The sequence below is a fragment of the Phoenix dactylifera genome, chromosome 15 (genome assembly GCF_009389715.1).
Source record: "Phoenix dactylifera cultivar Barhee BC4 chromosome 15, palm_55x_up_171113_PBpolish2nd_filt_p, whole genome shotgun sequence".
Classification (NCBI taxonomy): domain Eukaryota; kingdom Viridiplantae; phylum Streptophyta; class Magnoliopsida; order Arecales; family Arecaceae; genus Phoenix; species Phoenix dactylifera.
In genome coordinates, this window is record NC_052406.1 from 1,102,126 (window position 1) to 1,114,132 (window position 12,007).

The following is a 12,007-nucleotide window of genomic DNA, read 5'->3' on the forward strand; positions in this document are numbered from 1 at the left end:
TAAGAAGAGAGTAGAAAAATTCTTGCAAAATTTATCATATGTGTTGAGCTTCCATTTCGTATTATTGAGCACACTGTTTTTCTGAATTTTATGAGATCTCTTCAGCCATTATTCAAAATTATGGGTCGTAAGACTGTAAAACATGATTGTATGGCTTTATATCAAGAAGAGAGGAAAAAATTGCATGATGTATTCAAGAACCTAAGTTCTCGGGTTAGTTTCACTACTGATATTTAGACATCAAATCAGAAAATTGGTTACATTTCTTTCACAGTACATTATATTAATTCTGATTTTATTCTACATAAGAAGATTATTAGTTTCAAGAAACTCCCATACCCTCACACTAGCTTTGCAATTGAAGATGCTATACGAAAATGTCTTGTTGAATGGAAATTGGATTGTATAATATGTGCTATTACTTTAGATAATTGCAGCACAAATGATGCTGTAATGAGAAGGCTACGAGATCACTTTTGTTATGCAATATTGTTTAGTGGGGCGTACAGTCATATTAGATGTTGTGCACATATATTAAATATTATGGTTCAGAATGGAATGAAAATCATTCATGAAACTATTGAATGTATAAGAGAAATTGTTAGATATGTCTCTACATCCCCATCTTGAATGCAAGCATTTAATGAAATTGTACAACATATGAGACTTCCTGCTAGAAAAGGACTCACTTTGGATGTTCCTACAAGGTGGAATTCTACTTATGAAATGTTGCATAATGCACTTGGTTATAAAAATGCTCTTATTAGATATGCAACTAAGCATTCATGTGTATGCCCCACCAATGATGAATGGAAAAAGGCTTCTATAATTCTTAAATTCTTAGAAGCCTTTCTTGATGCCACTAAAGTATTTTCTGGTTGTAAGTATCCCACATCCAATTTATACCTAAATGAAGTTTGGGGAATTAGGGCTTTGTTGACGGATGAAAGTATCGATACTAATGAAACAATGAAGCAATTAACAAATGAGATGCTAAAGAAGTTTAACAAATATTGGTCTCAGTGCAATAGTTTGTTGATAATTGCTTCTATTTTGGATCCCAGATCAAAATTGATATTTGTAGAATTTTGTTATCAAAAGATATTTGAGTTGGAGGAGTGCAAGAAAAAGATTGATGATACTCGTGCTTGTCTTTTTAAATTGTATAATGAGTATGTAGATGCAACAAGAATGCAGCCCTCTATGAGTTCAAGTGAGCGAATATCTAATTTTGGTGGACAAGGTGATATAAGTTCAGTTTCTTCCAAAAAAAAATTGGTATGGATTTTGCTCAATTTAGAAGTCAGAGTTCTTCAAAACGCCCTAAGAGATCCGAGCTAGATAGTTATTTGGATGATGATGTGCTTCCTGATTTGGAGAATAAGGAGTTTGACATCTTGGCTTGGTGGAAGAGCAATGCAGCAGTCTATCCTATACTATCAAGAATGGCTCGAGATGTTCTAGCTATTCCAGTCTCCACTGTTTCATCTAAGTCGGCATTCAGCAATGGTGGTAGAGTTGTGGATCAGTATCGAAGCTCTTTGAGCCCATTTACCATAGAAGCCTTAGTTTGTACCCAAGATTGGCTTCGTGAACAATATGATGAAGGTATATAAATCTTTTAAATTTATCAAATATTTTTTATTTGCTTATTGTACTTATAATTTAAATATTTATGATTGATTTGTGTATTAACAGTTGCAAATTGCTCGAGTTCTGTAACGTTGAATGTAGATGACGACACCCTAGAGTGGGCAATTTGGGAGAACTGAATGGCGATACCCTTATCAAATCTAGTTCATACCTAAAGTATTAAGTATCAAATATGTTTGTTGATGGAGTATTTTCATGTGGATCATGGTTATTTGTTGCAAAATTTTATGAGAGTTGTATGTTTTTGAACTGCAGGCCTGAAGCCGACTTCAGAGGGTTTCTCTATTACATGGATATGATGAATATATTATTGTGCAGGGAACAACGACTTCAAGCCGTTGATTTTTTTTATCCTCCTGTTTTTGATGGAATCCTTTTGTTTGGTTGCAGTTGTATCGTTGCAGTTGGTTGCATGGAATGAATTTTTTTCAAGTTGTCTTCAAACCATTAGATGCTCTTTAGAATTGTTGGACTGGTTTGAGCAGATTGGTCGTGCCAAGATAAAGTTAGGAAATTCATTCATTTGGCAGGAAGCCTCTGAATTGTGTATTTTGTTAATGATCTGTCTGATTGCCTACTTGGTCCATCTCATATTTGATTTAAGCTGAGTAGGTTGTTGCTTGTGGACAGAATCTTCATCTTGGTTTTTTTCTTTTTTATCTCCTGTTGTTTGCTTGTGGACATTTTTGCTTGTATGTTTTTATGTACTTGTATTTGCACATACACCTCTGTGAAATTGTCCTCTGTGCAGTTGATCTGTCATTTATAACTGCTACAAAATTGATTGTTTAATCATGTAAACTGGGTCGGGATCGGGCCAGGCTCGTGATCGGGCTGGCCAAATCAGGCTCGGGCCAAGTTTCTGTAAAACTGTTCGGGCCTCGGCCCGGCCCGAAGCCTGGAAAATAATTTCGGGCCGGGCTTGGGTAGGGGTGTGGCCCGACCCGGCCCGGCCCACTTCCAGCCCTAGTCGAGTTGACACAGGATTTGATTTATTAGCTGAGAGTCTCCATGCGGAGGCTTGGTACTGTTAAGGTCGGAATTTGGTGGGCATATTTGGCTTATTCTATTTAGTTGGACAGGAATGCTGGCTTATTTGAGGGCAGGCGGTTGCCCCCACGGATGGTGGTGGACAGAGCCATGCTTTATGCGAGGGAGGTTACTACAGCTGCCATTAGGTTCTCTTCTTAGATGGTCAGGGACACCCGGGGTACTCTCTCCGCTATCACAGCGCCCAGGTTCGCCCTAATTTCTTAGGTACCCCCACCCCTTGGTCATCTCAAAGTGAACTTCGATGATAGTATGTCGGTGGATGGGATATCAGAAGGAGTTGGCTTTGTCATCAGAGATCATCTAGGTAGGTTGATAGCAGCTGGTGGCCGCCGCACACCGGGACTTACTGCAGTCGAGGCAGAGCTGTGGGCAGCTTGAGAGGGGATATCCTATGCGAGGCGGGTACTTGGTGCTGAGCATACATGCGTTAAGGGAAACTCCTCTGCGGTGATCGATTGAATTCGGAGAGTGGACAAATACGGTGATGGTCATCTTCTCATTCGTGATACTCGTAGATTGGCTCAGGAGCCGAGCGATTTCTAAACTTTACATGTTTTACGGAAGACGAACAGTACAGCAGACTGAGTTGCCTTATTTATTGCTCGGTAGTTCGGAAAGATCATATGGATATCTGTAAGAGATATTCTTCTTATCTTGTACTCTTTACTTTGTTTTGATACGGCTGGATGTACTCAAGAGCTATATAAAATATTGTTTTCATCAAAAATAAAATAAAATAAAATATTAGCATCTGTTAAATTTAAAGCCTCACGCCCGCAAGCGCAGCCAGGCTAACGAATCTGCCCGAATTAAATTCTGCGTTTCTTCCACGCCATTTCTTTTCCTATCGAGCAAATAACCCGAAGAGCATCGGAGTCGCGGCGAGAAGGCAGAGCGGGGGCGGAGAGAAGAAGAAGAAGAAGAAAAAAAAGAGAAGGAGAGAAAGATGCAGATATTCGTGAAGACGCTGACGGGGAAGACGATAACTCTCGAGGTCGAGAGCAGCGACACCATCGACAACGTCAAAGCCAAGATCCAGGTCTTTCTCTTTTTCTAATCCCATCCACCCCTTTGGATTTTTCTTTCTTGCGTTGATTTCTTTTCTTTTTTGTTTTTTCTTCTGGATTTCTGTGAACTAAATGTCTTTTTCTTTTTTCTTTGGTTGTAATCATGGAGTTGGAATCAAGGTTTCTGCTCGCATTTCACGGTCTGAAGTAACGATTTCGAGAGTTCACTGCTATTAATTTTTTTTCCCCTTTGCGCAGAGATGTTTCGTATAGTTATTGTTTTTTTTCCCCCTTTGTTCACTGGAATTAAGTTGCTTCAATTTCTATTTATTTGTTTATTCATTCTTTATTTATCCTGTTCTTCCCTTACCGTGCTGTTATTCTACTGTCTGGAATATTGATGGGATACGGTGATGACGCGGAGAATCCATTGATTCTAGGGTTTTGGAATCTTTCCAATTATTGTTTTGTGGGAACCTTGCCCGAATATATCACTTTCCTTGATAATTTGTCTGCTAAAATTATTTATTTTAGTTGCTGATTTTTTCTACTCTTTTTTTCTGGTGGGGGGGTAGTTGTTTACTTCATTGATTATTCTGGATTTTACGCGGAAGCAATCCTTTTAATGCAGCTGAAGTAATCAAGAGTACCCCAATGCATTTGGAATCCCCAGAGAAAGGTCTCATGTGGCATCTTTATATGGTAGCTCTTGCAACCCTCTAGGGGGAAGGGTGGGTAAGTCATGGTTGGTAGCATCTTTTTTTTTTTTTGTTAGTTCTAGGGTGGCAGATGGAATAACTTACGGGTTGCTGGCATTTAGGGTCATTGGTTATAGCATAGGAGGTGGTCCATCGTGATGTCGTGCTTAATTTTTCAGGAAGGCCTCAGCGTCCAATGTTGATAATGGTCTTGGCATCAAAGTCTTTTTAAAACATGGTGCCTGGATCTATCAGTGGTTCATGTGAGACTGTTGTTAAGAGTTTGTGGGGTTTATTATGTGCTTGATATGTTGAAAGGGATGCTCATACATGTCCAATATATAATATAATTTATTTGATTTTTTAACAGCAAGGCTGATTTCTTGGTTGTTCGAATGGATCAAGTTTTAAAATGAAATAAAGAAAGGCAGTGCAACTTGGTTCAATGGTGCATGCTGGTCTGATTGTTAAATCATTGCCTGTAATCTAAAATGAGCAATTTCCATGATTTATTTTGTTAGTTTTAGGTTATTGTGAATTAGCTTTTTGTCATGAAGATGTCTTCATTCAATATCATCTCTTTCATTCTTTTTAACCTTCATTTTATAATGCAGTGTTTAAATGCAAAGTACGATGTACTTGTAGCAGAAGATTTCGTTGATACCTACTTTTTTATTTAGTTGTTTTAAAGTATTTAAGGCAGCAGATGAAAGGTCTGTGGGCTGCCAGTGCCAAGACACTAGGTGGCCCCTAAGGTTAAGGCAGAAAACAAATATAAAGTCAAAAAAGTAAAAGGTGAAAAGATAGTTATAGTTCAAAACATGAACCTAACATAGCAAATCAGATATTCTAATTCAATGGGAAGTATCAACTTGGCAGCATTCAATGCTAATTCATAAGCTGATCTCATCCTCCAAGCTCATGCATCATGCGAAAAATTAAGGTCAGTACCTAGGTGGCCATTGCAGGTACTTTTGAATTGTTTTATTCTCATTTGCTATAGCATTCCATTGAGGTGCTTCAAGACTTGTGAGTAGTCATTGTGGAATCCCATTCTACTTAAAACTGTATGCGTTTATAGAAGATAATTTTAGTGTAAATGGACCACACAGGTCTTGAATTTGAATGATAACCATATCACAAGAACTACTCCATGATGATGGCTGGTGGCCGGCATAAATATTTGTTTTACTGCAATACCATATACTAGAAGCTTGGATTAAACTAGAGATTACTATAGAGAACATTTCATTTTTATCCTTAACTAATGGCTTAGTGGGTCGGCATGCTATCAAGCTTGTTTTCATATATCTTAGGCGATTTTGCGGAACATAATCCACTTCAATTTATGTCTATAAAAGAGGGGCATATTTTTTTTTTCCAGAAACAGTCTGCTCTGGATTCCGGACCTTGGTGAATGATTATGCCCCAACTGTCAAATGAAATGCAAACATTTATCTTAGTTGATACGTATATATTTCTAATGGATGTACACATAATACAAGTCACTACACACTTAACAATGTTCTTATAAATACTTATTGGGGCATGGGTATAATGGTCTATTAAAATTTGAAATTATTTGTTTCTGCCAAAAAAATCTGATCCTTTTTTTGTAAATTCAATAGTTTAGTTGATTGTTCTGCAAAATTATCCATATCATACTACTATTAGAAAGGGAAAATTAATTTAGAAAGACTGATTTCCTTTACTAAATTGGTAAGATAACGCAAAGACATTAGAAGTATATAAGGACGGCAATGAAAATACAAAAAAAAAAAATTAAATAATAGTGAGATTTGCTAAAATGCTGACTTGTAGAATAATTTGGCACTCGTAAGATGCACAATAGTATGGCTCCTTTAAGGGACCTTCCTTTGACTTATGGGTCACCTAAAATGCAGTGGGAGTATTCTTGTTAGTTTTGTATTTTTTTTTGGTAATAAATATGGGTCCTATTTGTCATCTGTAAGGTCCACATATTTATCTTGCTTGGTGGCAGGAGTATTATCATTATATAAGGTTAAAGATTTAAAGGTGATTTCTTTATTTATTTTTGAATGATAAAAAGCCTAAAACCCATGCAATGCATGGTTTACTTGATGAAAAAAGAAAGATATTTTAATATTCAAAAGGTTAAAGATAAGATACGCTGTATAAAAATTCAAAAGTTACAAAGAAAGAGAAAGAGTACTTTGGAGTATATCAACATATTCTAAAAACTAAAAAAAATCTCTGCAATCCTGTGAAAAATTGTCTACTTGATGTGTGGGATTAAATCCATGAATATTGAATAAATACAAAGCTACAAAACTATATAATCTACAGAATGTTAAATGCTTTAGTTGTTATAGGAATTTATGAGTCATAATTGCATTTTGTTTTGTTGGAAAAATGTCTATGTATTAGAAAAAAAAACACATATGCGATAGCAATAAAAACAGGAAAAAAGACTAATTTAACAAATCTATTTAACCTTACTAAATAATAGTGGATCATATTGGAATTCCATTTTCTTATCTATTAACAATTGTTGTTTGAGTTTGGAGCCAACCTTCTTAAGTATATCTGAATGTGCGAGGTTATCAAGACTCCATAATGTGTATTTATATTCACTAAAATGATAGTGGATAAATCAACTTATATTGTAAATGCTGGAAATACGAACAGCATATGGTAACTTACCAAGCAGAGGATCAAAAAGAGAGGGAGGGGTATAGAAGAAGCGAGCAGAAATTTGACACACTGTAATCATGGACATATTTATCAAATAATGAAATCTGATATAGAAAATTAAACATTTGCTTGTGAACATGTATACCCTCAAGCTATACCTTTTTTTCTATTGAAATTTAAAATGATGTTAATCACACAATCCTATTCCTGTATGCACACTACTTAAACACGCTGTCCCATGTTTAGCTAGGGTCAATTATCACCATCCTCCTGTTCCATAGTTGTAGGCAAAACCCATCGATTAAAATGTGAAAAATATGTCAACTAAAGAAAGTATTCCTTGAAGAGAGAGAGATGGAGAGAGAGAATGAAACTAGAGAAAAATTTGCTGTTTGAATAACTGGATATGAGAATTAGAGACCTGAAATCCAATATTATGGTTTGACGAATCATGTGGCACCCATGATTGCTAATAGATGATGAAGACTTCATATATGTGGAGAGCAAGAGGCGTGAAAATTATGGAATCCAAATCCTGTCGAAACCTTTTTCAAAGAGAGAGTCCCATACACAGAGTCATGACGTGGTTTCATATATGATTTTCTAGGTTTTTTGATGAGTTGTGGGATTTTCTAGAAACCTATCTATAATATATATGTATGGATACATATACATACATACATATATATGTATCTATATATATGTACACACACACACACAATGAACATGGCGGATCATGTTGATTTAAGTGATGCTTTTGAAAATCATAAAGGTATATGGTTTTCCTTTTATCAATTCAAATGTGATACCTGTTGATTTACAGGATAAGGAGGGGATACCCTTGGATCAGCAGAGGTTAATTTTTGCTGGGAAACAGTTGGAAGATGGTCGAACCCTAGCTGATTACAATATTCAGAAAGAGTCGACTCTTCACCTGGTTTTGAGGCTTAGGGGTGGAACAATGATTAAGGTGAAAACCCTTACTGGGAAGGAAATTGAAATTGACATTGAACCCACTGACACTATTGATAGGATCAAGGAGAGGGTTGAGGAGAAGGAAGGCATTCCACCTGTACAGCAAAGGTATCCTTGTTTTAACACTTCGTTCTTGTAATTGATATTTTATTATGAAAGTTCTCTCTGATTGATATTCCATTGTGTTGTCGTACGCCTCAGTTTTCCATTCACCTTGCACTTTATTCTAATCTGCAGTAGGTCTAAATTCAATTTGCATTTATTACGGCAGTTATTGCAATTCATTTATTCTAAATTCAATGCGCATTTATAAATTTTATTAGGCAGTAGGTATCCCTGTGATTTATGCTCCATGTTCTGTAATAGTTCATTCTTGTTTTTCACAATATTTTGTTTTCTTTCCTCCACTATGACAGTTTCCATTGTTCTTGGTTTTCATAATGTTCTGTTCTTTCCTCAGCATTATTATGAATAAACCATGTCTATCATATATAAATAACAACTCACATGAGCGCCTGGAAGGAGAAAAACTGCCCTGTTTCAACTTCACATTTGTTAAGACCCTTCTCATTTAATTGTTTAGAAAAAGAAGCATTGTGTGTCTTATCAACTTTGCACTATGTTGTTTGACTTTTATATTTTTAAGTTGAGCTGTAATTGTCTAGATTAAGAATGTCAATTTTTGTCACTTGAGATTGATCTTTGACGTTGAAACTTGCAGTTGGCTGTTGCCCTTCATAGGGTTTGTTCGTGATCAAGGATTCATAAAACAAACATGAAATTGTCAGAAAAATGCTTTATGGTTTGTATGAATAGTGAAGATAATTTTTGCTTGTTGAGTTATTCCTAAAACCAGTTCAAATAAGTTGTAAGTATGATTATGAATACCAACTCCTTCATGGATTCATAGGTTTTAGGCCTCCAAAACATATTGTTTTTGATTTCTAGTTATTTTTAGAGTTGTAGATCAATATGACCAATAAGGATCTTTGATTTGGATGGCCTATCATTATTTTTGAAATTATTAAATCTAAGGTCGGCAAAATCAGTATCGGGAACCATACGGTACAATACCGATTCAGGACAATATGGTCAAGTATAATATGGTATGCACCTTGTGTCGAGATAGACTCTCAACACTTCTTTCTCACTCCTAACCATGGTACAACTTGAAACTAAGCAGTATGGGGTGATTGTAAGGTGCTATGGGATGGTTCTACTTGGTTCGAATCGGTACGAACCGGTTCGGCTCATATACCAAACCAAACCTAGGTACTGTATTGGTATCTTACTGGTACAATGCGGTGTTACAGGCCGGTACACAGACCTTGGTTAAATCTTTTATGAGATAATTGACATTTAGAGTGTGGTTCAACTGTTTACTATCTGATTAGAAAATCTGTAGTTGGATGGAAGTGGCCAGGATTTTGGTTTGCAAACTATTTTAGAAGTCTTATCCATGTGAAGTTCTTAGTCTCTTGATCCATGTGATGTGCACAAGGGAGTATGAGAAAATACCCCCCTCTTTTTCATTTTGAGGATGTAATGAAGGCTCGTTCGGTCTTTTTCAATTTATAGAAGGGATTATGATGGTTAGGTCTCTATTTTAGGATCCAGTTCTAGAGCAGTCATTTTTTCTTAGCAAATCAAGCATATTCAAGGGGTTGTTGTCATTAGCTAGCAAAGTACTATTTTTAACTCTTTCTTTTTAACAATGGCATATTGTTTTGGTTGGTGACAGAGGAATAGTGAATCCTCTCGAGGGAGTTCTTGTTGTTTGAGGGAAATGACTAACAATTATCATGGGTTAGTAGATGGCAAAAACCACTATGTCCATTTTCGAGAACATTCAAGCATGGATGTGATTTGCTAAAAGAGAAGTACTTTTTTGGGGTTGAATCCCAGAATTGCAACCCAAAATGAAAAGATGTCATGGATATTCCTTGAATGTCATGGATATTCCTTGAACTTATGTCTTTAAGCTTGGCGAGATTTAGATTTATTCCCTGGGAAAAGAAAATGGATTATAGGGTGGTTTGTTGTGTCCTCTCTCTCTCTCTTTCTCTCTCTCTCTCTCTGTCTCTCTCTGTCTTTGTGGGGGTGGTGGGGGTTACCAAAATTGTAGATTTCATGAATGATTTCTTGTGGTGCTTTGTTCTTATGAGGAAGCAAAGTTTCACCTTGTTTGGGATTACTGATGGAGTTGTAACTGTCAACCGCTCCATAATGTTGTAGGAAACCTCAGTATGTACCTATTTTTATGTGGATGTTAAAATTGTCAAAGTGTAATTATTGGATGCAAAAGATATATTGCCATGTCATTCTCTAATTTTCCCCTCCTTAATTGTTTAAGGCATTAGCTTTCTTATTTTTTCTATGCAATGGCACTCTTGGCAATATGCATCTTGCGCTCGCCGCCCTTATTTCCATGCTTTATGAAATTTTACATGGAAATAACTTGTGGAGAATTACCCTCCTCTTTATATCCTTCTATAAAAAAATCTTCTTCTGCCATGTGCACCATTGTATGAAACCACCCTAACCCTGCGTTAAACCTTCACTTTCAACCTGCAGATACGCAAGTTCATTATTTTAGAAGTAGCCCTTTGTTTGAAGGTTGTAATTTATTCTTGTATGCTGGCATAAACTATTCAATTAAGATTGTTATTCCACAAACTTTTGTGCTGATGGTAGTAGTTTGATTATATTTGATGAAGCAATGATTCCTTCTTTTGTTTTTTTGTTTATTTAGCAGGCAAAGTTATCTTTTCTCTCTGGGTCTCAGAAAGAGGCTCATGTTTCCCTTACATGAATAAAATTGCTGCTAAACTTTATATGTTGCAGGGTGTTCTCTTCATGTAGTTTGAGAGGCTCATGCCAAACCCATCTTTCACCAGTTCATTATATTTGGCTTGGCATTTCACCTGTTTATTAGCAGTATCTTACCTTTTTTAGTTCTTGCCTGCATCTTTAATCGGTTACAAGCTCCACAAGAGTTTTATTTTTTTGTTTTAATCCCTGTTCAGGCTGATATACGCAGGCAAGCAGTTAGCTGATGACAGGACTGCCAAGGAGTATAACATTGAGGGCGGTTCTGTCCTTCATCTTGTTCTTGCGCTGAGGGGTGGTCGCTAGTAGTATCAGCTTCTGTGCAAACCATGTACCGAGAGGAAAGCAATGATTCCCTTATATTTTGACGAGCTCTTCTTGCAAAAGATATTTGAGCACTAGATTTGCATTGCTTTCTCTCCAAAGGCACTAGTTATTTCAAGTAGTTACTTGAAATAAGATGGAAGACGTTTCTGTTTGTGCAATATAAATTTGTGGATTAGCGTTTAAATATTAAACCATTTCTGAAAATATCTAATTATCTATATATTGTTAATGGGGAGGATATGGTAGAAGAAGAGGAGTTTAATGGTCGAGGGAAATATTGGGAGCATCCAATCTTAAAAAATTAGGAGAAAATCACCTTTGAGGAGGGATCTAGTATCCTATTTGCTGGCTTGTTTGATCCCGTTGTTTTCTTTCTTTTGTGTCTCTCTTCTTCTTCTTGCCTCCAGCCACTCTCTTCTTCTTCTTGCCTCCAACCATTTCCAAAACATTAGCTACAGTTAAATTATCCCTACATCTCAAAAAAAAATAGGCCTGAAATTTATTGTACTTTAATTCTGAATTTGGGAACTTATGTGGTTGTAACCGTGATAAAGGAAACTATACAAGTGCACTGGGGGAACATCTTACCCATCAGTATTGCTACATGCTGCAGTTGTTGCAGCCGCCTACCGCTCCAATCCCTGGATAAGAGAAATGAGTAACCTCTTTTTGTATAGAGAAAGATCCTATCTATTTTTTTTTTTCGAGAAATAAAAATGAAAGGATTTATTCTAACATTATTTATGAAACTTTTCAAATGATTCCCTCAGGAATATCATGAGCTCGTGA

The 12,007-nt window shown here is 36.3% G+C and overlaps 1 protein-coding gene across 1 annotated transcript; it reads left to right on the forward strand.

Moving 5' to 3' along the window:
• The first annotated feature begins 3,490 nt into the window (after window positions 1-3,490).
• On the forward strand, window positions 3,491-11,416 carry LOC120113234 (ubiquitin-NEDD8-like protein RUB2). Its single transcript, XM_039134036.1, has 3 exons — window positions 3,491-3,745; window positions 7,911-8,170; window positions 11,089-11,416. Exons 1-3 carry the CDS (start codon window positions 3,653-3,655, stop codon window positions 11,195-11,197), a joined length of 462 nt encoding a protein of 153 aa, XP_038989964.1. The 5' UTR covers window positions 3,491-3,652; the 3' UTR covers window positions 11,198-11,416.
• The last annotated feature ends 591 nt before the right edge of the window (window positions 11,417-12,007 follow it).

Excerpts from the sequence above, each read along its gene's own strand:
- LOC120113234 (XM_039134036.1), top strand. The coding sequence starts at position 3,653 with ATGCAGATATTCGTGAAGACGCTGACGGGGAAGACGATAACTCTCGAG. Across the intron at positions 3,746-7,910 it reads ACGTCAAAGCCAAGATCCAG|GATAAGGAGGGGATACCCTT; the intron begins GTCTTTCTCTTT and ends GTTGATTTACAG. Across the intron at positions 8,171-11,088 it reads ATTCCACCTGTACAGCAAAG|GCTGATATACGCAGGCAAGC; the intron begins GTATCCTTGTTT and ends ATCCCTGTTCAG.